Genomic DNA, 27,893 nt, shown 5'->3' on the forward strand with positions numbered 1-27,893 from the left:
ATTGATATCCCTGAGGTTTAACTCACTTGGTGTTATACTATAATGATTACGTGTTCCCTTAATTTTTTGGAGCAGTGTAATACACAGTTCACATTCGCGTTTAGGTTTGATGAACAGTTTACCCTCCGAGACGTCCTCTTTTTTGCGAATCTTGTGATCCTTGGTGATTTTGACCCTCTGGTGAGCTTCAATGCAAGTCTTGCACAACCACTCTCCACATTCTACACAGAACCCTATGGTATCTGCGTTATCTTCACAACTGGTGCACATCTGAATGAGACAAAACACACAATCCTCCTTAGACACATTTGTGCCAAGAACAAGCATGCATGAAATCAAACCGCCATTTGAAAGTACCAGGAATTAATTTGACAGTTATGGTATACCTGTGCAGATTTTTCATCTGAAGTGTTGGAAGCTTCAGTGGTGTCCTTGACAAAGTAGTTGTCAATGATGTCACTCTGTTTGTAGTCTTGACAGCAAACTATGCACCGCATGACATTCACTACAATAGACGGAAGATAGAGAATTAGAAGCACAGGTCAGACGAAAAAACAAGTAAAACTGATAACAGAGAGCCTGATTTGAAAACAGAAAACATGTAACTAAGCTATAATGCTACAGAGGTTAGTATATTAAAAAGGCCTTCATGGAAAACAGATGACAAGTGGATGATATGCCAACATACTTTAAATTGTGGGCATCTTGCCAAGATAATTTCACCCTCTAAAGAATTAAAGCCTGGCATTTTAGATTTGAAAATTTAAAGCATACAGAATTAAATTTAACAGGCACAATTACATTGTTGATGTATAGTTAATTTACCCCTTGTGCTTACAATTAACTACAACAATTATAAAAGAGTTCATAGCATACTACAGACACAGTAAATGTCCAATGATATTCGTGTACTTAAAGATATAAGCATTGTTATCTGAAGTGTTCCAGACATTATGCATGTGTGTGTGTGTGTGTGTGTGTACAACGGTGTGAGAATCCAACAATTAAAACACAAAGAATGTCTACTGTCAATGGCCATTTTGACAGACTACATGTCAAACTGCATGTCATAAGAAGACAGAGTAAAAAGAAAAGGCAAATCTTGGAAGAGAGTATAGGTAAATCCGTGACACACAAATGTACCCTAACTTGAAATGATAAAATTCAGTTTTCCCAAGTTACGTATTCCCTTTGAGATCAAGTTGGGGGAAAAAAATATTAATTACTTGGCATTTGGATTCTATGGGTGGCCACAAAATGCTTTGGCCACCCTAAAAATAATGTTTGTTTTTAAAAAAACAAGAAAATTGTTACTTTTCATAGTATTTATATTTTTGTGTATGACATTTGATTTCTTTACAAATAAACACTTAGCGCTCAGATAAATGGCTTTAAACTATTTTCCCAGGGATCCTAGAACTTATATACCTACAGAGCCTTGCAAAGGTATTCATCACCCAGAGCAGTAATCCAATTTTATTGGATTATACACTTAACCTTAAATACACTTAATTTCTTTTGATATTTTCTTTTAAAACATTGATAGTGAAAATCTATTATTGTAAACTGTTTTGAATGACAATGCTTTGGATGACACAGGTAAGGAAAAAAAAGAATTTCAAGCCCCACACAAATATTTGGGGGAGCCAGCTTTTGCTGCAATAACAGCTTTAAGTCTTTTGGTAAGTATATAAAACATATGCATGTCGGAGTGATTTTGGCCCATTGTCACTGAACCGGTGTTCTGTGATTATTTGAAATCCAAAAGAAACATCCAATCCATGTTTTTTTTCTATGAAATGAATGACAGTGTGACACACGTTGACATTAACGGTCATCCTCACATTTTTAACTATTAAACATACCTTTGAAACCCTTATTTAATGCTGACCTTATTCATCTGAACTATGGGAAAACAATGATTTTTTAGATATTCTTGTTTGAGAAGCATTAGCAATATCAGCTCTCTTAACGCAGCAGTTGAAGACCGGTGGTAAACAAGTGCTAAAGGTTCGACAAAAATCTAAATGAGTGAGGTTTTCAAATTAAACAACTGCCTTTCTTGTCTTGTCAATGTAGTGGTAGACAGTTTCAGAAGAGGTAGAGGCGGGGCTGCTTTAAGCCGCCCTACATTGTCAGACATTGGCGTTTTCCATACAGAGTGTGTTATTCCCACAGGCAGCTCAGGAGCCTAAAAATCTAACTAAGACTTCCAGTTAAGTAAATGTGACCTCTAGCAAATCTGCCTGACCTTTTTGTTGGTCATAAAGTAGGGCTGAGCAATTATTTCGAATTCACATCAAAACACATATCGCAAGAGCATGCACTATTTTAAAACATCTCAGCAGGCCTACCACTAATCGACAACAAATGTGTTATTTACACGCAATTTTTATTTGGAGACTGTGGCAACACCAATGGAAAGACTTCTGCGATTTACATCGAAGACTACACAAAAAGACTGTTCACAAAAAATGTGCAAAGCATAACCCATGTGACAAAGGAGCATGACAGCGGTGCATGCACACCTAAAAACACATCTTTGCCATGAGGACAGAGGTTGAGGGCGGAGGACGATACATTAACATAAGGTTAGCATCACCAAGCCGGTGGATACCTAAAAGCATTGTTACAGATGAACCATGCAATGTGTGAATATCTCGTAAATTCCATATTTCTCTGCAAAAGAATCTTTAGGAAAATGTATTCCCAGTGAATCCTTTTATTTCAGTATTCTCTCGGTACTTCAGTTAAAGCAGCCTATTACTATAAGATTCTATTTGATGTTGTACTGTTCCCTATTTCTTGTTGTTAGTCTTGATATTTTACAGGTTATTCTGAAATTATAAATATAACTGCTATTTCAAGTTGTTTGGAATAGAGCATTATACAAGATTTTAAGCTCTCCCAACCCAGAGGGAGATGATACAACAAGACATGATCATAGGACTGGCACAACTTTGAGAATGGGGAAAAAAAGCATATGGCGGGAAAAAAAAATGCAGTAATAATGATGATAATAATAAGTCTCAATTTCATGTATAAATATAATAATAGCAGATTAAAAGGTTCTAATTTAGAAAATGTTAGATGTGTGTTGTGGAAAAAGAATTCCCCTTTGACTTTTGGAAGAAGGGTAATTATATAAATCATTCAAATATGGGTACATATTAATTTGTGTTTAAAGATTTTTGAATAATGATTGTTATTCTCTTACAAGATAGGCAAATCTATAAGCTGCATCATAAGTGGGCAATGAACATGTTGAAAATATGCCTATGTTGAAAATGCATAATCCTTGTACGTGTACAAAATACATAAACAGAGTTAAAAATACATAACCCTTCGGCAAATGGTTGAATACATAATCCTTAACTACCCAACCCCCAAACGGAACTGCTTTCAACTCCCTTAAACCCATCAATTAAAATCCCCTGAACATTACTGGATGAAGCATAAACCAGCACAATCCGGTTTGAGCCAGTATATACTGGCTCAAGCTGCACACAGCCAGTTGGTGTAGCTGCAAGGGGCTGTGAGTGCAGATGGAGTGGGTTTTTGAGACCACACCACCAAGGCTGCAGCTGTGACAATTTGAATTGAGGAAAGTCAGGTTGCGCGCACATACATTAAACAGACACCATTATGGGATTTGTATGACTTAAATGATAGGAGTCAAAATGTTACACATCAATGTCAGAAACTGTAAAACTGAAAAAACACAAGCAATATTACAAAGCCAAATTGTTCACCCTGTTACATCTGACATTGTGACACTTTTACCTACATGATACACTGTGCATGTTAATTCCCCAGTTGATAGTATTAAAATGTTTAAACTCAAATCCTCCTGAAGGCCTTCTTCCTGCTACATCATGTCTATCAGCAATCCAGGTTCTCTGTATAGTTTTCTAAAGTTTATGGGGAATTCTGTGTTTATATTACTTATCAAGATAAAACATTAAGTGTTTAAGTGCAATTGAAACTGCACTGCAAAGGGGTGCAGTGCAGTTGAAATCAGTAATTGAAAAGACATGGTGGTGCAGAGGGAAGATTGAAATGCTGGGAATGAAGAGGTTGTGAGGTAAAAAATCCTAGGTGAGAGCAGAGCTAGGATAGTATACTGAAAATTACTGACACCAATAAATCAAACCACTTATTTTAGGCATTGTGCTGATATTGTTTATGTAAATGAGTAGAATATAAAAAGAGATGGGTTTGAAACAAAACAACTTTGATAATGAGACAAACTGCAGTATTTTAATTAATCATTTTAACCATTTGTTATAAAAACAATTATTTTTATTCCATCAATTCACGCAATTAATCACAATGTTACATTAATTCCCATATGAATATTACGTAACGTATTCCTCAGACAACTGTGGAGGTGCAACACTAGAAAGTTGCTGCGCAGTTGTAAAATGTCTGAACACGTATTTCTTGCAAAGACAACGCATGGTCATCATTACATTCCATTTTCAATTGAAACAGTGTAAGCAGGTTCATTACCGAATGTTTTGCTTCAGGTTGAATTTTCATTTAACTTTCTACCAAACCAATCTTAAATGGATAATTCTTCACACCACTTAAGCACCGCCCTATGAAAACCTATGCTAGCCTAGGTGTAACTAAATACCCTGAAATCACACACCAAGTTAATTGGCTTGTTTTAAATTGCAGCGATTTGCATTATTGCAGAATCAATTCACCCCTTTCTGTAGATACTCTTTCAGAAAGTGAATTGCAAAGAAAATAAATCAGGAGAGTTTATAAAAAGGGTATAAAAAAAGATCACAAAAGGCCTAAAATAAGCGTGGAGCAGGGTCAAGATGATTAGAAATCGAATGTGTCTGGCAGCACCAAGAGTCTGCAAAGATCGGCCCGCCCCTCCAAAGTAGGTGACCGAGCAAATAGAAGATCAAAGATGGCAACTTGAACAGCATTACCAGCTTCTGAAAAGATTGATAAGATTCTGAAGCTACAAAGCAAAACCTTAAGTGGTCTAAATGCAAAGAGTTACCTTTGTACAAACACCAACACAGTACACTATGTGGAGGTTTCCACTGTCACCAAGTGGGGCACTTGTCAGGATACAAGGTAAACTGAATGGAGCAATGAATCATCACTTCAAGGATCTTTACAAAACCCTGACCTGAAGTCTGAAGTTATACTGAATTACAAACCGTACATTAAATATCAAACATAACTAAATTCAGATTTTAAAACACTGATATTCAATATCAATCATAAGTGGACATTGGAATTATGTTGGGAAATATATAATTAAACTAAACTCAAGCACTTAAACAAGGAGACTTGTGATTGAAGCCATAATGATGCAAACAATCACTTAGAAGAAGGTACAGATTTTGGAAGCTGGGAGTGGAGTGATGGTGCACCAGTCAACAATATCAATAGCTCTGCATAAAACCGGCCTGTATTGGAAGGTGGAAAGAAAGAAGAATACTCAATGTGGGAAAAGTTTTTGTGGCCAGGTGAAGAAAAAAAAAACTCAAAACACTAGCCTGTGATGCACTAACTTAACACTGCCCATATCTCAATACCATGCCTACAATGAAGTAACTTGACGGCAGCATTAGCCGTGGGGATGCATTAAAAAAGCAGGGACTGGCATCTTGATAAAACTGAAGGGAGAAGGGATCAAGCAAAATAAAGCACTTCAAGAGAACCTGCCTCAGTCTGCTAAAAAACAGGCTTGATCATATCCCAAAAGGCCTCATCATAATCCCATAGACAATCTGAAAATGTAGGTACAATAGCGTCATCCAACAAACCTGAAATCCTAAGACATTACGCCACAAAGAATGGATCAAAATCACTGATACCATGCAAAGCTGGTACATTCACTTACAAATATACTTAATGTTATTTCAACAAAAGGTTGATCTAGCATATTAAATTAATATAAATATTAAGAATCTGTGTAAGGATTGAATGTTTATTAGTTTTGTTTATTTACATACAGAAAAACAACAGAAAAACTATTGATTTTCAATGTTTTTTTTATCCTTTACATTTTTGTTATCAAAACAGAACTATTTTAGTTTATCATTTGTTATTCACAAACATTTGACAATTGGTCAGGGGTTTAAATACATCTGCAAGGCACTGTATATACGGATGACTGTTGGAAAATCAGGGTACTATTATGATGCATTCTTAGGGAAATATATAAATCTTTCACCTGGACACAGTGTGCGGTTTGCCCTTCTGAACCATCTGAACCCTTCGTCGGTAAAGCAACAAATAGTGGCATAACTACAGCTGTCACTCGCAAATGCAATTAGAATGTCAATACTTACAATAATGAAAATTTGTAATTTCTGGGTTATTTACAGAATAATAACAGCTGAACTGGCTGTAGAGAACGTGAAATACAATATAAATCATCTTCTGGCAAAGGCCTATCAGGGCTAGGGGCTGTTGGTTATAAAAGATTGCATTACCAAAGCTAACTTAGGACTGACACAGCACACAGAAGCTTTGAGACTTCCCTACATTTCATAGCAGTCTAAGCCGAAACAAATGTCAGTGCTTGTACCAAAGTCAAAAGATGTAATGACTGGTGACGTTTGATGTTTCAAAAGTCACAGCCAGATATCAGGGTGTCAGAACAAGGGATTTATTCATCAATCATGCTCATGCAAAAATCTGTGCATCGTAAACAATGCTGTTTATAATTGGGAACTTTTGGGTAAATTGTTTTAATAAAATATTGGAGCATCAAAAAAAGTAACATGAATAGAAATCGTCCGTGCACTGGTTCCCAACTCCTGCCATAGGAGACGAGTGATATTTTTCCCAGATTAAAGATAACGCAGCTGCTGCAATGTGTGTTTTTAGAGACGGATGGAACATTTTTAATAATGTACAGATTGGTAAAGCAGATATATTTGCCTGTTGAATAAATGAATGGTGTAATAACTCATTACATAACTAACTGTATCATACTATTTCATTTGCTGTGTCACTGAGAAGTGACGCAGAAGACGATATGTTGTGTTCAACATTGAGCGTTCATAAAGTCGTAGTATAGCTAGCTTAGGTTAACTTAAATGTAGTCTGTTAATGGCACTCTGGGTATACGTATCTGCATTTCACCATCCAATTGGTTTAGTATTATGTTGGTTATATTATTTCTTCTTACCCTTAACATCAAAACGTAGACAAATGTTTTTTTATCTGAAATGTTTTGTACTGTCGATAGCCAACTGTTCAATAGAAATATTTATTTATAACAAGTTTAATTATGAAGTTTTGTAAATCAATGGAGAAAAAGAAAAATTGAGATGCATCTAAGAATTAAATGATCAATACCCTCTGAAGCTTTGAATATAAACAGGCTTTTTTGAATCACGTGTTGCAAAATGTGAGACATCAATGATTTCTCCATGAGGACAGTTTTCCCTTGCTTTCACAAATTGACTTCTACTGGAAATGTTATTTATAAATATATTATAGGAGGGATGGGGAGAATTTTTTGGGATACATATAGTATCACAACATTTTCACAACACAACATTGTATCGATACACAGAAACCCACAATACATTCTTAAGAAACATTTGTTAACACACGATAAAATGAACACCATCTGTCAAAAACGGGTAGATTGTTGCATTGGAGGGTAGAATATTCTTTCAGCCATGCCATTCCCTTTTCTAGAAATAAAAAAGTATTAGAATATGCAAGTGTTGATTTATAGCACAAGAAATGTTCAGATTAATTCCCAGCCCAAGATAAATTTTGTGTTTCTGGAGTATTTACATAGTTTTGTTCATGTTCAATGATTGGTGGTTTTCAATGTCAGTTTGAACTGCCATGGTTAGCACAGACATCAAATAACTACATTATAGTTTGATTCAATCTACCAAGTGGCAAAGAAAGAAATTCGTCCACAGACAATTTATTTTGTTGCAGTAACATCTTGTGATACATAAGATCCACACCAACATTCTGTACATTACCTTGGAAATAGTGAATGACTATTTAATATACAGAACAGATGTTTCCCCCCCACTTATACCGCTTTATAAAAACAACTAGCAAACATTTAGTACTACCAAGTACATGTTCTCGTTTCTATTTACATTTTTAATAATTCATTTATGCAATCTCATGTTTTAGTTGCTATACATGTGACCCCTTTGTTTGTTTGATTAGCTCTCTACCTATAGATATTTAAAAATGACGGAGTCATATCTGTGGCAACCAAATCATGAAAAAGCGGGACATTGTAGAACTCTATAGTAATAAATAATAGAATTCTAGCCAACCAGCAACAAGTTTTCAACAAGACTTAATAGAAATACATGTATTCCATAGGAAACATTACACTGCATACTCATTTGATTTTTGTTTTATTGTGTCAAGTTTTTTTGTTTTATCATGGACATTTGAGTATAATTCCATTTATTTTCTAATTGGCTGCTAGTTTTTCAACAACTGCACCGGAGTAAGGATTTTAAGTAGCCCAAGAGCTGTCCAGAGATGTTTTCATTTAACATTGTTCATAGTGTTAATCTGCATACATGCATATTTAAAAGAAAGGACTCGCATAAGAGTTTATAACTATGAGGTGTAGTGGATTTTTGCAATGTTTGACCTCATGTGTATTGTTTTTAATGTGAATAATTAATTACACAACGAAAAAAGTGAAAATTGTATCATAATATATTGAAAAACAAAATTTCAGTATTATTGAATAATGAGCCAAGTATCGATATAATGTCGTATTGGAAGGTTCCAGGTAAATCCCTCAAATATATTATAGGCTGCGCTGAATTCCACTATAAGCTTGGCTTCCTTGCTTGCCTGTATCCTAACTAGTAAAGCCTGCAAAGGGAGGGAAGGGCTTATTGGGTCATAAACTTATCCCTGCAGAACCTACATTTGGCACTGTTTTTGTGGAGTTTTAGGGTCTCCTGCTTACACCAGGATAGAATTCAAATTACATTGGTCCTACTGGACTCTAAACCACCAGTTCAGATTGTGTTTTCGTTCCTCTGTTGGTGATTCTGGCAGGTCTGCTAAGGTACCTGACAATAGCTTCCTAGGGTTGAGTGGGACAGCGTGGCTAACTCGCAGCTCACAAATAAGACATGTAGACATTTTTATATCAGGACAAGAGTAACTCACATTTCTGTTTGCCAAATCATGATATTTGGAGATTTTTTTGATTTAATTTAAAAATGGCATATGGGAAATTCCATCTTTTTTTTAATGTTTACACAGCTCATTCACTTTTTCACAAGTGAAAAAACAAGCATTGAAAATTGTAGGGAACTACAGTGCCAATCTAAAAAGATGATCCACATTTTATACCAATCTCAATATTAATCTGTTTTGTAAACTGGCCAACCAAAAGTTAGTGACTATATCAAGTGTTCTATAGGGGGAGAACAGCATGCAAACTGCTGTTGCTGTAATGCCATTAACTTCCAGAAGGTGCGATCAAATAAAGGTTATCCCCTTCAAATGAACTACAGTAGTGCAAAGTAAACGTTAACGATAGGCTGTGACTTGACATTCAGTGGAGGTGTGAATTAGGAAGTTTTTGCAAAAGTATGTTCTGAATCAGAGAACCAGTATAATTTGTCTTAATGTAACAACCATTCACATTTACTACAATTCTTACGGTTTTAGCTCAATCTTCCGGCTGTTTTTTTATTCATTATCAGGCTAAATACTATTACTCACATAACTAAAATAAAGCATTATCATTTACTTTAAAGTTAATTCGCGGGGGGTGTGAACAAATCGTGTACTAGGGCTACCAAATCAAAAAGTTAGAAGGCCAGAACAGGGTCATATTTATTCCGTACCAGCAGATGTCCCTACTGTGTATTGTGTTACAAACTTTGAGTAATGATGTGTTTTGAGGCAATTATTTGTGAAAGCTACTAAGGCTTCATAAAGCTTCAGAAAACCTCGATTTCATATCGCTACGTTATTGTGATAAAAAAAATCTACCTCCGTATAGCGGTTAGTAGTCGTCGGTAAAAACAAATACACTGACACTCAACAAGGCGACACACAGTATAGGATTATATCATTTTACATGCTAACCATTAGGCTGCTTGTTTTACAGTTTGGCTACTTATACATGGTAGAGTACAGAGCTAGCATCGTACATTTCAAGCCCATTGGAATGAAGTAGGCTACACTTACCTATATGGGTTTCTGGCTGTCCGTGCGGCCCGGGCACCTGTACGGTAACTTGGCGCTCAGGCTCGGGTAAACATTTCAGGCAAAATGAGTGAAGACACGGTAAGAGTTTGGGTTCACAGTCACGGGTCTGGAGACTTTGTTTACACACAGCGCACGTATCCATAAGGTTTATTGGGATGACAGGGTTGACTGGCGGAACCGTGGGTGGGGGGGACATTTCGGTAGTAAGTGTTGGTGAAGTTCCAGCAGTGTCACCAGCAGAGTCGGTTGTCCCCCCATTTGTGTTCCCAGCTGGGCTGCTGATAGTGCTGCTTTCTTCCCCTGCGCCAGCGTTGCTGCTGATATCGTCCCCTCCTCCGCTAGCGTTGGTGGGTGTCGGCACCAGGGAAACATTCTCCTGGGATTGTGAATCTCCTCCTTCTTTCAAATTGGGCTCTGTGACAATCAAGGCATTCACATCTTTCAATTCGGGGTCTCCGCTATCCTCTCTCTGAGGTTCTGAATCTAATTTGGAAGAGCTCTCCATATCCTCTTCGCCTTTGTTGTCCGCCATCTTCCTTCCTCTTTGAACCGCTGGACGTCCTACGTACCAAAGAAAAAAACGTGTTGTTTACGTCATCACGTTAAGAAAAATTAACGTCACGGAGATCTTAAACTTAGAAGCACAACGCCGCAACATTTTCGGGATGGCAAACTTGACACTTTATGCCAATATACCAGGGGTTTGGAGTTTCAGTGAGTGTAATAAAAATTTGTTATTGTCATCTAAATCAAAATGCTAAACCTAGATAAGAGCTAATGTAGCTTTCTCATTTTTGTTCAAAAAAATTATGTTGAAAGCATTGATGTCCTGAGCATGCGCTGTTTGGCGCAACATGGCCGTGAGATCCCATGACGTCTGTAAGCACAGCTAACGTAGCCATGATATCGCCTACAAGTGTAATCGAGAAGAGAATATATTTTTGTGTTCATATAAAACCATATTTTGTTACAGACGTGAGAAAAGTCCTTATTAAGAAGGGCCCGGTTCGCGAAGATCAAAACCGCAAAATAACAATATTAATCGTTTTTATTTACGAAGCAAGGTGGTTTATATATCAAGTCAGTCGACCGTGGTTTGATGATCTTGAACACGGCAGTAAAAACGTCGTTTTTGCGTGGCCAGAGATACAAAACATTAAATGAGATTGGAAAGTACTAGAATCATTAACGGTTACGTTGACAATAGGCCGCTAAGTGCATTATGGGTATTTCCGGGACAAAAACATTATACATTCTGAGATCTGGTATACAGTATAAATAGCCTATATACACTGAACAAAACGATAAACGCAACACTTTCGTTTTGCCCCCATTTATCATGAGTTGAACTCAAAGATCTAAGACTTTCTCTATGTGCACAAAAGGTCTATTTCTCTCAAATATAATTCACAAATCTGTCTAAATCTGTGTTAGTGAGCATAATCCATCCACCTCACAGGTGTGGCATATCAAGATGCTGATTAGACAGCATGATTATTGCACCGGTGTGCCTTAGGCTGGCCACAATAAAAGGACACTCTAAAATGTGCAGTTCCATCGCACAGCACAATGCCACAGATGTCGCAAGTTTTGAGGGTGTGTGCAATTGGCATGCTGACTGCAGGAATGTCCACCAGAGCTGTTGCCCATGAATTTAATGTTCATTTCTCTACCAAAAGTCGTCTCCAAAGGCGTTTCAGAGAATTTGTCAGTTCATCCAACCGGCCTCACAACCGCAGACCACGTGTATTCACACCAGCCCAGGACCTCCACATCCAGCATCTTCACCTCCAAGATCGTCTGAGACCAGCCACGTGGACAGCTGCTGCAACAATCGGTTTGCATAACCAAAGATTTTCTGCACAACAGAAGTTCATCTGCATGCTCGTCGTCCTCATCAGGGTCTTGACCTGACTGCAGTTCGTCGTCGTAACCGACTTGAGTGGACAAATGCTCACATTCGATGGCGTCTGGCAATTTGGAGAGGTGTTCTCTTCATGGATGAATTCCGGTTTTCACTGTACAGGGCAAATGGCAGACAGCGTGTATGGCGTAGTGTGGGTGAGCGGTTTGCCGATGTCAACGTTGTGGATCGAGTGGCCCATGGTGGCAGTGGCGTTATGGAATGGGCAGGCATGTGTTATGAACAACAAATACAGGTGCATTTTATTGATGGCATTTTGAATGTGGGATCCTGAGGCACATTGTTCTGCCATTCATCCACAACCATCACCTCATGTTGCAGCATGATAATGCATGGCCCCATGTTGCAAGGATCTGTACACAATTCCTGGAAGCTGAAAACATGCCTGTTCTTGCATGGCCAGCATACTCACCAGACATGACACGCATTGCGCATGTTTGAGATGCTCTGGATTGGCATATATGACAGCGTGTTCCAGGTCCTGCCAATATCCAGTAACTTCACACAGCCATTGAAGAGGAGTGGACCAACATTCCATAGGCCACAATCAACAACCTGATCAACTCTATGCGAAGGAAATGTGTTGCACTGCGTGAGGCAAATGGTAGTCACACCAGATACTTACTGGTTTTCGGACCCCCCCGGACCCTGGTGAAACTGCACATTTTAGCTGGAATAATATGTTGTAGGTTAGCGTAGGTTTTGAATCCTTAAAATAACACATTGAGAGCCATTGCAACCAGTCAACATAGATACACACGGCAAAGCGTGGCTGAAAAAAAAAAACACTTCTGAGCAGTGTGCAGTCCAATCACTCCTATGTTAAATTGTTTAATTTACTCATAACTTGAGACGTCTATTGAAATTCACAACTGAAACAACTGTTGTTAAGTATATATATATTTTAAATGTTATATGATAGGACTTTTTTTGGAAAGGAAAGAAAAAGGTGCAGTGGTCTCTTAATTTTTTCTGCAGCTGTATATACATTGTCCACAACTTGTCCTCAACGACCCTTGTGAAGGTTTGTAAGAGGCTATTTAGGTTTGTTTACAAATGATATGAGCCAATAAAGGTAGTCAAAAACAGTTTTATTGACGCCCATTAACTCCTGGCAGAATTAGGTAAATTAATTAGGTGTTAAAGAAACTGAATTCAGTGCCTATTTTTTTTACCAATAAAATAACAGATAGAGACTGCAGTAGTTACATAGTCAAATTGAACATGATTAAAGGGACATTTGCAGTTCCTTTGTGACTTTTCCACATTTTATTGTGACAACATCGCCATTGATTTAATTCGTTACTGATTTACACAAAAAGTGAAAAAACACTGAAATTTTGTAAAATAATTTGTTGAGCTGTCGTGCAACCATCTTTAAAAGTCACATAATTACTTTAATCAAGTCTACCTGTGTGTGATTAAGGGGTTTTACATTATTTCAGCTGAAATTAGTGATGGGCAGAACAAAGGTTTCTGAAACACTCAAACAATCGAAACATTTGTGTTGAGGCATTATGAAATGCTCTAAACATTTACTCAATGGTGACATCTGCTGCTTAGAAATAAATCACATGTTTAATGTTCCTACACATGTATTTTCACATACTAATAGAAAAAAGTAAGGTGTCTAGTAGTGGTCTATGTTTGAAAGCATCAACACGTGCACTCAGGCACCTTTTCAAAACTTGAGACGGTCAGGTGGTTGACACTCAACCGATACAGGTTTCGTTCGATATCATGTGATAGTGTTTAGACATTGTTTCCCGAAGCAACGAGTGTCTAAAAGATCGTAACAGTATCAAGTGTGGGTGCCGAACAGCCCATACGTTAAATACACCTGTCTCTGGGAGGTTTGAAAGTTGGTAAGTACAATTCCTAACACAAACTACATCATGAAGCTGTCAAAGCAAATCAAGAATAAAGTACCATTCAGAGTTAGGATAAAATAACATTTCTAAGGCATTGGATATCCATTAGAGCACAGCAAAGGAGATACAGTCTTCCACAGATTAGCTGGGAGACTGCAACAGTACCCTAGCTGCTTTACAAAAATGGCCTCCACTGGAGAGTGGGAAAAAGAAAGCTATTGTTGAAAATAACTCAGCTATAGTTTGCCAAAAGGCATGTGGGGAACATTGAGATTAAGTGTAAGAAGATTCTATGGTCTCATATGATCAAAGAATACTTTTTGGCCTCAACATTAAGGTATATATGGCATTAGCCTAACAACACACATAGTCCTAACAAACATCATCCCTACCGGGATGTATGGTGATGGCAGAATCATGCTACAGAGATGCTTCTCAGCGGCAGGGACTGGAAGACTAGTCAGGATTGAAGGAAAGTCTTTGAAGGAAATCTCTGATTGAGAGAGCAGAGGACCTCAGACTGGGATGAAGATTTATTTTTCAGCATGACAACGACCCAGAGAACAGATCCAAGACAGCAATAGCGTTGGTTCGGGACAAGTCTGTGAGTGGCCAAATCAAAACCCGGACCTAAATCATACTTTCAAATTCTACTTTAAAGAAACATAGTTAGTCATATGTATTCTGAGGTATTTAACATAATGAGAATGTTTTAAGCAGCTATTAGAGAGCAATCATGGAAAGACACTAATTTACAGTGACTTAATTTACATTTCAGATCTGAAACTTGGAGAAGATATCAATAACTTGGAGTGCTTTAAAATAAACTGTCAAGTTAAGCTATAATCTGTTGGTCACCCACTTCTAATTCAGATATCAGAATGTTTGATAGGAATTACCAATCTATCTCCAGCCTAGATTAACAAAAAAAGGAGAAATTGGGCATCCTTGTTTAATGCCTCATTTAATAACAAACCATGGTGACATGCCACCTTGTTAGGAGACTGAATTGTTGGTATCCTCATAGAAGGATTCAGTAACTCCTCTAGATTTCTCTCCAACCCCATATAATTCTAAGGCACAATACACAGATGCTCCACCACATCAAACGCCTTATAAAAATCATGGATCTTTTATTTCAGTTTATGGAAAATGAGACCAACATATTACAATTTGCATCCATACTTTACATTATACACTATTTATTAATTTGGAGGATGCCAGTAGGCAGGGCAGGTATTGCGGGAACTCTTAGTGTTTGTCTGTCTGAGTGCTTCTATAGTCATGCAAACATGACTTTAAACTGGGGTAGTTCGTTTCAGGTCTTCAGCTGCTCACAGACGGTAGCGCGAGCAGCTGATTCGTCAGTTATTTGTGCAAGCAATATGTGTGACTATGAAAACTCACAATAAATAAAATACTTTGACTATTGAACCATCAAAAGACCCAGCACTAGACCAAAGAGATGGCACTGAAACCCCCAGAGCCTAGCCCAGGCCACAGCTGAATAGACTGACTGAAATTTAGAAGCAAAACTGTATAGTGTTTACAGTTGGAATGTGTACACTCATCCAATATTTTACACAATGACTTATTTGATAACACTTTACAAATGTCTAATTAGTAAAAAGGCTATGTTGTGGATGTTAGTGTTGATGTTTTTAAATAATTGATGAAGCACTTAGATGCTGATTCCTATAGTCACAGTTGTGAGTGGCTTGGTGGGCCCATGATATGCATTCCCAGCACTGCACCCAGACATCCTTAGACTTGTGCTTTATGAACACAAAACATTTTAAAATAATCCCTTACCCTTGCAGCCATAAGCTAGCTTCCATTTTAACTAAATTTTAAAACCTCAGCATTGCTAACTTGAATGAAATATCTCTAGAGACTGTTTATAAACCTGATATAAGTTTGGTGAATGGAACTACAAAGCAATTGATAGCATCACAAAAACAAATTTGGTTACAATAATTACTTTGTTGCCACAAAATCTGATTTCTTTCATTAGTCATTAGAGTTTATTACAGGGACTGAGCATGTGCACTGTAAATCACGATTGTACCTCACCTCCTTGCAAATGTTACAACTATCCCATGTTACAACCACCCCGTCTCCCCTAATGACTTGCTGCTGCCTATATTGGCCAAGACACTTTCAAAAAAAAGATTTTGAATCTCAATGAGTCTTTCCTGGTTAAATAAAATAGACTTTTCTGAGTTCCCCCGAACCTCCTCTTCTTAAAGAGCCTACTACTGTTTAATACAATATAACGCTTGAGCTCAGCCAATCAGATAATTGCTTGGATACTAGGCCATGCCAATGTAAATGCATATTGGTTCTTTCATGCACTAGTCTGAAAAATGTGGTTTGCGATAAGAGGCACCTAAACTAAGTTTAACAGGTGTGACCATGCAATGTTAAAATTTGCAATCACATTTTTGTTTCATTATGTTGGAAAATTACAATTCTCTAACAACCATGTCTCAGCACATTTGTCATTTTATTATAATAGTGTAAAAATACAGTATAACAATAACATGCCCAAACCTTTTTATAAATCACAAAGTAGTAAAAATGACAACTTTGCTATGTTGAAGGTGATGAGTTTGGAAATGTTTTTCCTTCATCATGAAATTGAACTAAAACACACGGTAGCATGTTTTTCTGGACAGGTACTTCATGTGAAGAAATACTGAATTTGGCAGACGGCAGCTTTAGTTATGCTTAATTCTGCCTAACTTCAGAACTACTTAATTGACAAGAAATACAAACAAAAAAAAAAAAGTTCAAAGTTTACCTTTGAAGTGACTGGACATGCTCTGAAAATGGCTAATGGTTTTTCAATGGTCACTCAGAGACTAATGTAAAGACGGTCTCTTAAAAAGCTGTACAGCCAAGGCATAGTGAAGTGTGGAGTAATAGTCCTGTTCTTGCTGGTTTGTGTTCTTCAAAGTTCAACATTTAATTATTTGTAGCAGGTTTGAGTTTTTAGAAGTCCTGTCGAATATTTTCCTTGTTCTCATCACCTTGCTGCTGTTTGAGCTGTCCAACTTCATTCTCCAACTGGACGATGGCACGTTCAATCTCATAATTCTTACTTACAAGGGACACCCAACTGATGCAAGAGAGATGGCAGGGATTTAGAAATCATATCACATTTTTAAGAGAAATAGTAATGTAAAATACAACATCCACCAAACTGACTTTGACTCCAGCTCTCTCAGCTTTGCCCCTCCTGCAAGCTGATCATTCTTCCGTTGCCAGTTTAAGTCCTGAACCTGCTTTCTGTATGAATGACACACATAATAGAAAAAGCTGTGAATAAGGTAATGTCATGTGAAAGTATCCTTTTTTCTTTTTACACGAGCTAAATTCCAACCACATTCATTGATAAAGGTATCACAATCTAAAAATGTCAAACTATTTACACATTTAAAATAAACAGAATGTAATTTCCTTAAGCAGAAAGTTAGTACACACGTACCCTTACCACAAGAAATAACTAAAATTGAATCAGCTGCTCCAAAACAGGTGTAAATGAGTAGAAAATCATTAGCCTTTTATGATTATTAGAAACATCAGGTTTGGTTTTAACCATATGGGCGTGTGGTTACACAATGCAGAGATCAAAAAGATCAATTTGAGGCACTCAGAAGAAAGATTATTCATGCAAATGAGTCCAGGAGGGGTTACAAAGACATTTCAAAGCACATCAGTCCACTGTCCGACAGATCAACAAATTGAGATAATTCTAGACCACTGGAAATCAACATAGGACAAGTCTTCCCAAAACCTTTAACCCAAGTGCGGACCAAAATACTCATACGTTGAGATATTTTATTTTTTTATCCACTGCTGATTTTGTACATTTGCCCACTGACAAAGAAATGATCAGTCCATCTTTTTAATGGTAGGTTCTTTTTAAACAGTGAGAGAGAGAATAACAACAAAAAATCCAGAAAAACGCATGTCAAAAATTTTATAAATTGATTTGCATTTTATTGAGTGAAATAAGTATTCGACCCCTCTGCAAAACATCACTTAGTACTTGGTGGCGAAACCTTTGTTGGCAATCACAGAGGTCAGACGTTTCTTGTAGTTGGACACCAGGTTTGCACAACATCTCAGGAGGGATTTTGTCCAACTCCTCTTTGCAGATGTTCTCCAACTATTTAAGGTTTCCAGGCTGACGTTTGGCAACTCGAACCTTCAGATCCCTCCACAGATGTTCTATGGGATTAAGGTCTGGAGACTGGCTAGGCCACTCCAGGACCTTAATGTGCTTCTTCTTGAGCTACTCCTTTATTGCCTTGGCCGTGTGTTTTGGGTCATGCTGGAATACCCATCCACGACCCATTTTCAATGCCCTGGCTGAGGGAAGGAGGTTCCATCCAAGATTTGACAGTACATGGCCCTGTCCATCATCCCTTTGATGCGGTGAAGTTGTTATGTCCCCTTAGCAAAAAAACACCCCCAAAGCATAGTTTCCACCTCCATGTTTTACAGTGGGGATGGTGTTCTTGGGGTCATAGGCAGCATTCCTCCTCCTCCAAACACAGCGAGTTGAGTTGATGCCAAAGAGCTTGATTTTGGTCTCATCTGGCCACAACACTTTTACCCAGTTCTCCTCTGAATCATTCAGATGTTCATTGGCAAACTTCAGACGGGCCTGTACATGTGCTTTCTTGAGCAGGGCGACCTTGCAGGGCTGCAGGATTTCAGTCCTTCACAGCGTACTGTGTTACCAATTGTTTTCTTGGTGACTATGGTACCAGCTGCCTTGAGATCATTGACAAGATCCTCCCGTGTAGTTCTGGGCTGATTCCTCACCGTTCTCATCATCATTGCAACTCCACGAGGTGAGATCTTGCATGGAGCCTCAGACCGAGGGAGATTGACAGTTATTTTGTGTTTCTTCCATTTGCGAATAATTGCACCAACTGTTGTCACCTTCTCACCAAGCTGCTTGGCGAAGGCCTTGTAGCCCATTCCAGCCTTGTGTAGGTCTTCTATCTTGTCCCTGACATCCTTGGACAGCTCTTTGGTCTTGGCATTGGTGGAGAGTTTGGAATCTGATTGATTGATTGCTTCTGTGGACAGGTGTCTTTTATACAGGTAACAAGCTGAGATAAGGAGCTCTCCCTTTAAGAGTGTGCTCTTAATCTCAGCTCGTTATATGTATAAAAGACACCTGGGAGGCAGAAATCTTTCTGATTGAGAGGGGATCAAATACTTAGTTCACTCAATAAATGCAAATCATACCATACCATACCATCTTCTTCCGCTTATCCGGGGCCGGGTCGTGGGGGCAGCAGTCTAAGCAGGGATGCCCAGACTTCCCTCTCCCCAGACAATTTTTGACATGCATTTTTCTGTTTTTTTTTGTTGTTATTCTGTCTCTCACTGTTCAAATAAACCTACCATTAAAATTACAGACTGATCATTTCTTTGTCGGTGGGCAATCAGCATGGGATCAAATGTTTTACCTCACTGTAGAAGTCTCTCAGAGCCTGAAGGTAACATCAAGGAGTATACAGGTCTCTCTTGCCACAAGCAATGTTGAAATGCAAAAGTCAATTGACAAAGAGAGACTGCACAAACTTGGTCAACATGGAAGGTCAGGAAGGAAGAAGACTCTGCTCTCAAAACGTTTGCCAGACAACACCTGGGTGAGACCACAACTACTTGGAACAATGTGTTCTGAACAGATGAATAAACAGGGTATTTCTTTAACCGCAATGCCTGATGCCATGTTGGGTGGAAATTAAACATTGCTTTTTAACAGAAAACCTCATATCAACCATAAAGCATGGAGGTAGTGGCATTATTGTTTAGGGCTGCTTTGCTGCCTCAGGGTGAACTCGCCATCATTGAGTCAAACAAGAATTACTTATTGTACCTTAGAATTCTTGAGGAGAATTGTAGGACTTCTCTCATAAAGCTGAAGCTAAACAGAACATGGACCATGCAACAGGACAACAATCTACTATACACAAGCAAAGCTAGAAAATAATGTTGAAAATAATGCAAGCAAATCGCATATAGCTGGCATGGTTAGCTAACTAGCTTCTCTACACTCTTCCATCTAATGAAATTGGGCCCAGTCCGGGGCCTCCCCCGGGTAGGGCCACAGTGTCGCCGGACCCCCCCATCTCAGTTCCAAGGTGTTACGCTGCTATATTATTGTGCTGGGGGATATGAGGAATGCACTTCTAACTTTTCTCAGATTCCTCCAGTTTAAAATTTTAGGAGGAGATGAGGTCCTGGTCCACACCTGCAGATTACCTGGTTTGGGGGGCCCGTTGCTGTCCCTGTCCACCGGGTCATACTTCTGACCTAGTCTAAAATCAGACTCTGGATTTAGCCCAGAGAAATTTATTAATTATTCCAATTGGACTCTTAATATCTCACCCAGCACAGCCAGAAGAGGACTGGTCACCCCTCTGAGCATGGGTCCTCTCTAGGTTTCTTCCTAAAATTCGGCCTTCTTAGGGTTTTTTTCCTAGCCACTGAAATTCAACACTACTGTTGTTTGCTCCTTGGGGTTTAAGGCCGGGTGTCTCTGTAAAGCACTTTGTGACAACTGCTGTTGTAAAAAGGGCTTTATAAAGAAATTTGATTGATTGAAGTTAAAGGTCAAAAAATATTTTCTTGTTCAACCGCGTTTAGCCTGTCTAGCACACTCCTTCCTCCATATGCGCGCTCTGTCTTTTTAAGGACATCTTGCACAAGGGCCCGGTGTCTCCACAGTACGCTAGTGAGCGGTAGTTCATAAAAATATGTATTTTGGTTAACCAAATGTTATTTAATAATAATATACTACAACAATAACTCAATATTTGCATAACAAAATCATGTCCAGTGCACATCCATTGTGTTGGCAGTCCAAAATGATTGCAAAACAAGCTGACCAGGAGGAATGTGACGCACAGTTTGTACAGCATATCGTGGCTTAATGTCTTTAAACTTACCTAAATTTTTGTAGTTCCTTTTGAGCCAGTTCAATCATAAAAGCCAGGTTACTGTGGGACAGAGATAATGACCAAAAAAAGTTCCTGTTTAAACATACAACCATGTGTAAAAAATACCAAATTGTAACACCCAATTCAAAAAATAAACCCCATTTGTTAAGTGCATATGGCAAGTCAAATCAGTTTTGTTATGCCCTGAATGGCTCTACTGGGCACAAGCAGCAACCTCTGACTTACTCATTGTAGACTTTCCATGCATTGGTGCCGTAATGTGCCATTAGTTCCAGATTTTCAATGCGCACTGCCTGATGTTCCAGCTGAGCCATGGAGTTGTTCACACAGTCCTGCCATGCCGTGATATCATTCTTCTGTCCTGACGATGGAGCTGGAAGCTCATATCTACACATTGTAAGTGATACAATGGAGTGGAAACAAGGGTTTAACTTATCAAGTTAAAATGGATAGGTTTCTACATGATTTCTTGGTCTGAGTAAAAAGTAGACTGGATTTACCTCTTCATACTGAGAAGTTCCAGGGGCTGCCGAGCTGCTAGCCTCTCAAACTCGTTCCTCATGATTTCAGTCTGAAAAAGTGTTTCCTTTGTGAGAATGTGTATAAAAATAAACAGGTCTCCCATCGCTGTAGCACACTAGGGCTGGTTAAAAAAAGATTATCAGATTAATTGGGATTCTTATGTGGATGATTTGAAATAATTAGAGGGTCTCCTGTGCAGTTCATAGCCTTCCTTAACAGAGAATATCTCCTATAAGCAATATTAGTATCTTATTAGCATCACTATATTCAAACTAAAATGGAATTAGGACCTTGTGATTCCAAATTGAATATGGAGATCAGTTCCGATACCCAGCCCAAAGCTACAACGACGTTATGTCAGAGCAATGTAAATTACATAGACAAGTCAGTCAAAATTCAGAAACATATTACAGCGTGGCATTAAATATTTATTGCTTTTTATGAAATTAGAAACTGTGTAAGTTTCACTTACTTCAAAGGTAGTGAAATCAGGTGTGGGCAAATAACTGAGGTAGTTTTTGGTGGGTCTGTATCTGCGAGTCTCCTCTTCTACCAAGGCTGCAGCCTGCGGATGGAAAGTAACTAAATTAACACAGATACACAGCACACTACCGGTCTTCTGGACCTCATGCGGCAGCAGGTGTCCCAACGGTTAGAGCATCAGATGTTCGCTGTGAGTTAATTACGTTACGAATATTACAAAATTGGGGAGAAAAAATGTCAAATAAACGAATAATTAAGATGTATTGTATTCTGGACAAAAAAAACGATCCTGTCTTGAATTACAAGGCCATATTTTGCCATCTACGAAAATAAATGCGCTCTCAGAGTGACGTCTATGAGCGCACACATATCCAACCAGCAGCGTAATCACGTTAAGTGAAAAGGATGTAGATTATAACGGCAACAGACCGACCAGTATAGACTAACCGAGTAAACTGAACTACTACATTTACGATGGAGTTTGGACGGAATGGAGCTTCGACGTCACAGAATAAAACTACTAATTTCAACAGGCAAAGAATATCCCGCAACACAGGACACCACATGTAATTCCGTCGTTAACATCCCCATGCAATGCCCAAACAGACTCGATTTATGCCTGGAGCTAAATATATGTATTGTTTGAAACAATTGTATATGACCAGATTCGCAAAAATAATGTAGGTTTATTGACAATAGCAATATTGAGTTGTTACTACTAGCTAGCATGCTATCAAATGTCTATTCCATATGGTCAGGAGTATATACTCACCGCCTCTCGAACACCAGCCGCATCATAACCCTGGTCAAAATACGGCAGAGCATCAACAAATACTTCACCAGCAACTGAGGAAGTTCCAGCCATTTTTAGTTGCTTTATCCTAGTATAAAGCCAGCAACATCAAAACACACACGAACCAGGCAGGGACAGAGAAGTACTTCCGGGTTACATAAGTACTTCGGGTTAAAATGTGTACAATATAAATATTTTATACTTTCTACTCATCATACAAATAATAATTTCTTCATACTCATGATACAAATAATTATTATCAGTATTTCTATATTATAGGGATTTTTTTGTGAATAGTCAACAGCTTTTAGAAAGTATTTCGATCAAACATTACGTCCACAGTAGTTATGGGAAGTTCGACTCTTTCTACTGACTCGGATCTTGTCGAGTTGTTAAGTAAAAAGTTCGACTCTTTCGAGTAATTTCGTTCATTTGAGTCAGTAATGCCCCCATCCCAGGTCTCCGAGTGCTCATCATCATAATGTCCATAATAACCGTTTACGTCTTTTCTACTTAAGCAAACGCTTGTTTTACTCTATGATCACAACTACGTTTATATTACAATAAAAAATGTAATACTGCATTCATTACGTCGAACTTCCCCTGACTAATTGCTCGTGACACAAATGTTAATCTCTGTAGCCCTCAAAACATTTTACCAGAATCCCAAAAATGAAATTTAGGAAAAACCAAAGTTATCCATTATTGCACATGTATATATGTAACATCTAATCTGAAAATAATAACAAATATAAATGACAGATAAAAGGTATAATTTTTCAAAATTTCAAAATTGATAATCATATTATCTCTAATTGTATTATATATTATTGTGAATATAACTATAGTTGTAGCATTATAAATATATTTACTGTTTTATACAATATATTGTTTTAACATAAATATGCTTTACATTATTGCTGTACCATTAACAATATCAATGCAAAATTATTATTTGTGCTTTAAAGGTAATTTACAAGACTGTTTTCCTACAGTGCATATAAAAAGTCTAAACTTTTTATATCCACTGTACATATTTTCATAAAGTTTTATATAAAAAAATGTATTACTATGTTCATTGTGTAACTAGTTAAGCTAAATTGTCATGCTGTTCTACCATAAAGGCCAGATTGATGGAGATGTTTGTCATAATGATAAAGCAAAATCACACATCGGTTATATAATATACAGTTGTGCTCATAAGTTTACATACACTGGCAGAAATTGTCAAAATCTGGCATTGATTTAGAAAATATGTATGATCACCCAAATAAACTGTCTTTTATTTAAGGACAGTGATCATATGAAGCCATTTATCACATTTTTGTTTTGCTCCTTTTTAAATCATAATGATAACAGAAATGGTTGTTTCAAGGAGCACAGTATGACGATACTTGAACGAAAATGAGCTGCATGGTCGAGTGCCTTTACTGCGCTAATGCCACAAAAAAGTCAGGTTACAATTATGCCTGCCAACACCTTGACACGCCTCACAGCTTCTGGCACACTGTAATTTGGAGTGACGAGAACAAAATAGAGCTTTATGGTCACAACCATAAGCATTGTGTTCGGAGAGAGGGGTCAACAAGACCTACAGGTGCTGGTCATAAAATAAGAATATCATCAAAAAGTTGATTTATTTCAGTAATTCCATTCAAAAAGTGAAACTTGTATATTATATTAATTCATTACACACAGACTGATATATTTCAAATGTTTATTTCTTTTAATTGTGATGAGAACTGACAACTAATGAAAATCCTAAATTCAGTATCTCAGAAAATTTGAATATTACTTAAGACCAAGACAAAAAAAGGATTTTTAGAAATGTTGGCCAACTGAAAAGTATGAACATGTACAACACTCAATACTTAGGTGAGGCTCCTTTTGCCTGAATTACTGCAGCAATGCGGCATGGCATGAAGTCGATCAGTCTGTGGCACTGCTCAGGTGTTATGAGAGCCCAGGTTGCTCTGATAGTGGCCTTCAGCTCTTGGACCTAAGAAAACACAGTGGACCAACACCAGCAGATGACATGGCACCCCAAACCATCACTGACTGTGGAAACTTTACACTGGACTTCAAGCAACGTGGATTCTGTGCCTCTCCTCTCTTCCTCCAGACACTGGGACCTTGATTTCCAAAGGAAATGCAAAATGTACTTTCATCAGAGAACATAACTTTGGACCACTCAGCAGCAGTCCAGTCCTTTTTGTCTTTAGCCCAGGCGAGACGCTTCTGACGCTGTGTCTTGTTCAAGAGTGGCTTGACACAAGGAATGTGACAGCTGAAACCCATGTCTTGCATACGTCTGTGTGTGGTGGTTCTTGAAGCACTGACTCCAGCTACAGTCCACTCTTTGTGAATCTCCCCCACATTTTTGAATGGGTTTTGTTTCACAATTCTCTCCAGGGTGCGGTTATCCCAATTGCTTAAACACTTTGTTCTACCAGATCTTTTCCTTCCCTTCGCCTCTCTATTAAAGTGCTTGGACACAGAGCTTTTTGAACAGCCAGGCTCATTAGCTATGACCTGTTGTGTCTTGCCCTCCTTGTGCAAGGTGTCAATGGTCGTCTTTTGGACAGCTGTCAAGTCAGCAGTCTTCCACATGATTGTGTTGCCTACAGAACTAGACTGAGACCATTTAAAGGCCTTTGCAGGTGTTTTGGGTTAATTAGCTGATTAGAGTGTGGCACCAGGTGTCTTCAATATTGAACCTTTTAACAATATAAACATTTTCTGAGATACTGAATTTGAGATTTTCATTAGTTGTCAGTTATAATCATCAAAATTAAAAGAAATAAACACTTGAAATCAGTCTGTGTGGAATTAATGCATACATTATACAAATTTCACTTTTTGAATGGAATTACTGAAATAAATCAACTTTTTGATGATATTCTAATTTTATGACCAGCACCTGTATATTGAACAGTATACCATCCCCAGTGTGAAGCATCGTGGTGGCTCACTGATGTTTTGGGGTGTGTGAGCTCTAAAGGCACAGGGAATCTTTGTGAAAATTGATGGCAAGATGAATGCAGCATGTTATCAGAAAGTACTGGCAGACAACTTGCATTCTTCTGCACAAAAGCTGTGCATGGACTTGACCGTAAACACAAGGCCAAGTTGACCCTCCAGTGTTTACAGCAGAAAAAGGTGAAGGTTGGAGTGGCCATCACAGCCTCCTGACCTTAATATCATCGAGCCACTCTGGGGTGATCTCAAACGTGCGGTTCATGCAAAACAACCAAAGACTTTGCATGTCCTGGAGGCATTTTGCCAAGACAAATTGGCATCTATACCACCTGCAAACATTCGAGACCTCATAGACAACTATTACAAAACACTGCTTGCTGTCTTTGATGCTTAAAGGGGCAATACACAGTAATACACAGTACTAAGGGTATGCAGACTTTTGAACAGGGGTAATTTCATTTATTTCTTTGTTGCCATGATTTGTTTTATGATTGTGCCATTCTGTTATCACCTACAGTTGAATGTGAATCCCATAAGAAATAAAAGATGTGTTTTGCCTGCTCACTCATGTTTTCTTTACAAAAGGTACATATTACCAATTCTCCAAGGGTATGCAAACTTATGAGAGTACTGTATGAAAGATCAAAATCTTTACTGTACATTGTATAATTAATTGAGAACAAAATACATAACAACGGTCAATGAAAGCAAATCACCAACCAATTGCATGCTGGATTCAAACTCACACTAACAATCTAAGAAAACAATTGAAATCACACACTGCTCCAACTTGCATGAATTTCATCACAGCAACTCAATGTGACTCAGTAGTGTGTATGGCCCCCATGTGCCTGTATGCATTTCCTACAATGTCTAGACATGCTCCTGATGAGACAGCTGTTGGTGTCCTGGGGGATCTCCTCCCAGACCTGGATCAGGGCATCAGGGGCGCTACTTGGGGACGTTGGATGCACTGATTCATAATGTCCCAGAGGCTCCCAACTGAATTCAGGTCGGGGAACATGAGGGCCAGTCAGTGGCATCAACGCCTTCATCATCCAGAAACTGCCTACACACTCTGGCCACATGAGGCCGGGCATTGTCCTGCACCAGGATGAACCCAGGGCCCACTGCACCTGTGTAAGGTCTGACAATGGGTCTGAGGATTTCATCCCGGTACCTAACCACAGTCAGGGTACCATTGGCTAGCACATGGAGGTTTGTGCAACCCTCAAAGGATATGCGCCCAGACAATCACTGACCCACCTCCAAATCAGTCACACTGGATGCTGTTGCAGGCAGCATAATGCTCACCACGGCCTCTCCAGACTCTTTCATGTCTGTCACATGCTCAGTGTGAAGTTGCTCTTATCTTGTGAAGAGAATGGGGCCTGCCAATTTTGGTGTTCTCTGGTGAATGCCAATCGAGCTTCACAGTGCAGGGCTGTGAGCACATTAAATCCCACTAAACCCTCATGGTGTCTGTTTCTGACAGCTTGGTCAGAAACATGCACACCAATAGCCCGCTGAAGGTCATTTTGTAGGGCTCTGGCAGTGCTCCTCCTGTTCCTCCTCACACAAAAGAGCAGATACCGATCGTGCTGCTGTGTTGATGCCCTTTTACGGCCCTGTCCAGCTCTCCTCGTGTAACAGCCCATCTCCTGGTACCTCTTACATGCGCTTGAGAATGTACTGGGAGGCACAGCAAACCATCTTGCTACGGCACATATGGATGTGCCATCCTGGAGGAGCTGGACTAAATATGCAACCTGGAGGGCTGCAGGTACTGCCTCATGCTACCAGTAGTGACAAGGACACTAGCCAAAGTGGAGAACAATCAGTCAGGAAGGATAAGGAGAGAGCAACTGTCTGTGGCCACCACCTGCAAAACCATTCCCTTTTTTGGGGTTGTCTTGCTGTTGCCTCTCCAGAACACCACTTTAATTTGCACCAAAACAGGTGACATTGATCTTTTATCCTTCCTTAATGATAGACTGAAATCCCTGAAGTTCAATTGACTTGATGTTATATTGTGATGATTACATGTTTGCTTAATATTTTTGAGAATTGTATATACATCAAACGTTGTACATTAAAAGTTGGATATATAACATTAG

General features: G+C 38.6%; 2 protein-coding genes across 7 annotated transcripts in view; both read right to left on the reverse strand.

Annotated features, from left to right (window-relative positions):
* trim33 (tripartite motif containing 33) overlaps positions 1-10,838 on the reverse strand; it is a 33,710-nt gene extending 22,872 nt beyond the window's left edge. For 2 of the 6 annotated variants that reach the window (XM_010898776.4, XM_010898774.4), the window contains exons 1-3: positions 10,195-10,833; positions 387-505; positions 123-270 (exon numbers count right to left, since the gene is read on the reverse strand). In XM_010898776.4, the coding sequence (XP_010897078.1) occupies positions 123-270; positions 387-505; positions 10,195-10,747 (820 nt within the window). In that variant the 5' untranslated portion in view covers positions 10,748-10,833. Of the gene's footprint in view, positions 1-122; positions 271-386; positions 506-10,194 lie in introns of all 6 variants that reach the window. The other 4 variants (XM_010898772.4, XM_010898770.4, XM_010898771.4 and 1 more) reach the window with 4 other exon arrangements.
* A 5,170-nt stretch (positions 10,839-16,008) lies between these two features.
* Positions 16,009-22,940, reverse strand: bcas2 (BCAS2 pre-mRNA processing factor). Its single transcript, XM_010898777.3, has 7 exons — positions 22,777-22,940; positions 21,994-22,086; positions 21,500-21,570; positions 21,225-21,386; positions 20,988-21,038; positions 17,221-17,301; positions 16,009-17,131 (listed from the first exon to the last, which is right to left on the reverse strand). The coding sequence occupies exons 1-7, from the start codon at positions 22,867-22,869 to the stop codon at positions 17,005-17,007; spliced, it is 678 nt and encodes a 225-aa protein (XP_010897079.1). The 5' UTR covers positions 22,870-22,940; the 3' UTR covers positions 16,009-17,004.
* Positions 22,941-27,893: the final 4,953 nt, after the last annotated feature.

The sequence above is a fragment of the Esox lucius genome, chromosome 12 (genome assembly GCF_011004845.1).
Source record: "Esox lucius isolate fEsoLuc1 chromosome 12, fEsoLuc1.pri, whole genome shotgun sequence".
NCBI classification, from domain to species: domain Eukaryota; kingdom Metazoa; phylum Chordata; class Actinopteri; order Esociformes; family Esocidae; genus Esox; species Esox lucius.

Coding starts and splice junctions, on each gene's coding strand:
- bcas2 (XM_010898777.3), bottom strand. CDS start 22,869: ATGGCTGGAACTTCCTCAGTTGCTGGTGAAGTATTTGTTGATGCTCTG. Junction 22,087..22,776: donor CGGCTGGTGTTCGAGAGGCG/GTGAGTATATAC, acceptor TTCCATCCGCAG/GCTGCAGCCTTGGTAGAAGA. Junction 21,387..21,499: donor GAACTTCTCAGTATGAAGAG/GTAAATCCAGTC, acceptor TACAATGTGTAG/ATATGAGCTTCCAGCTCCAT.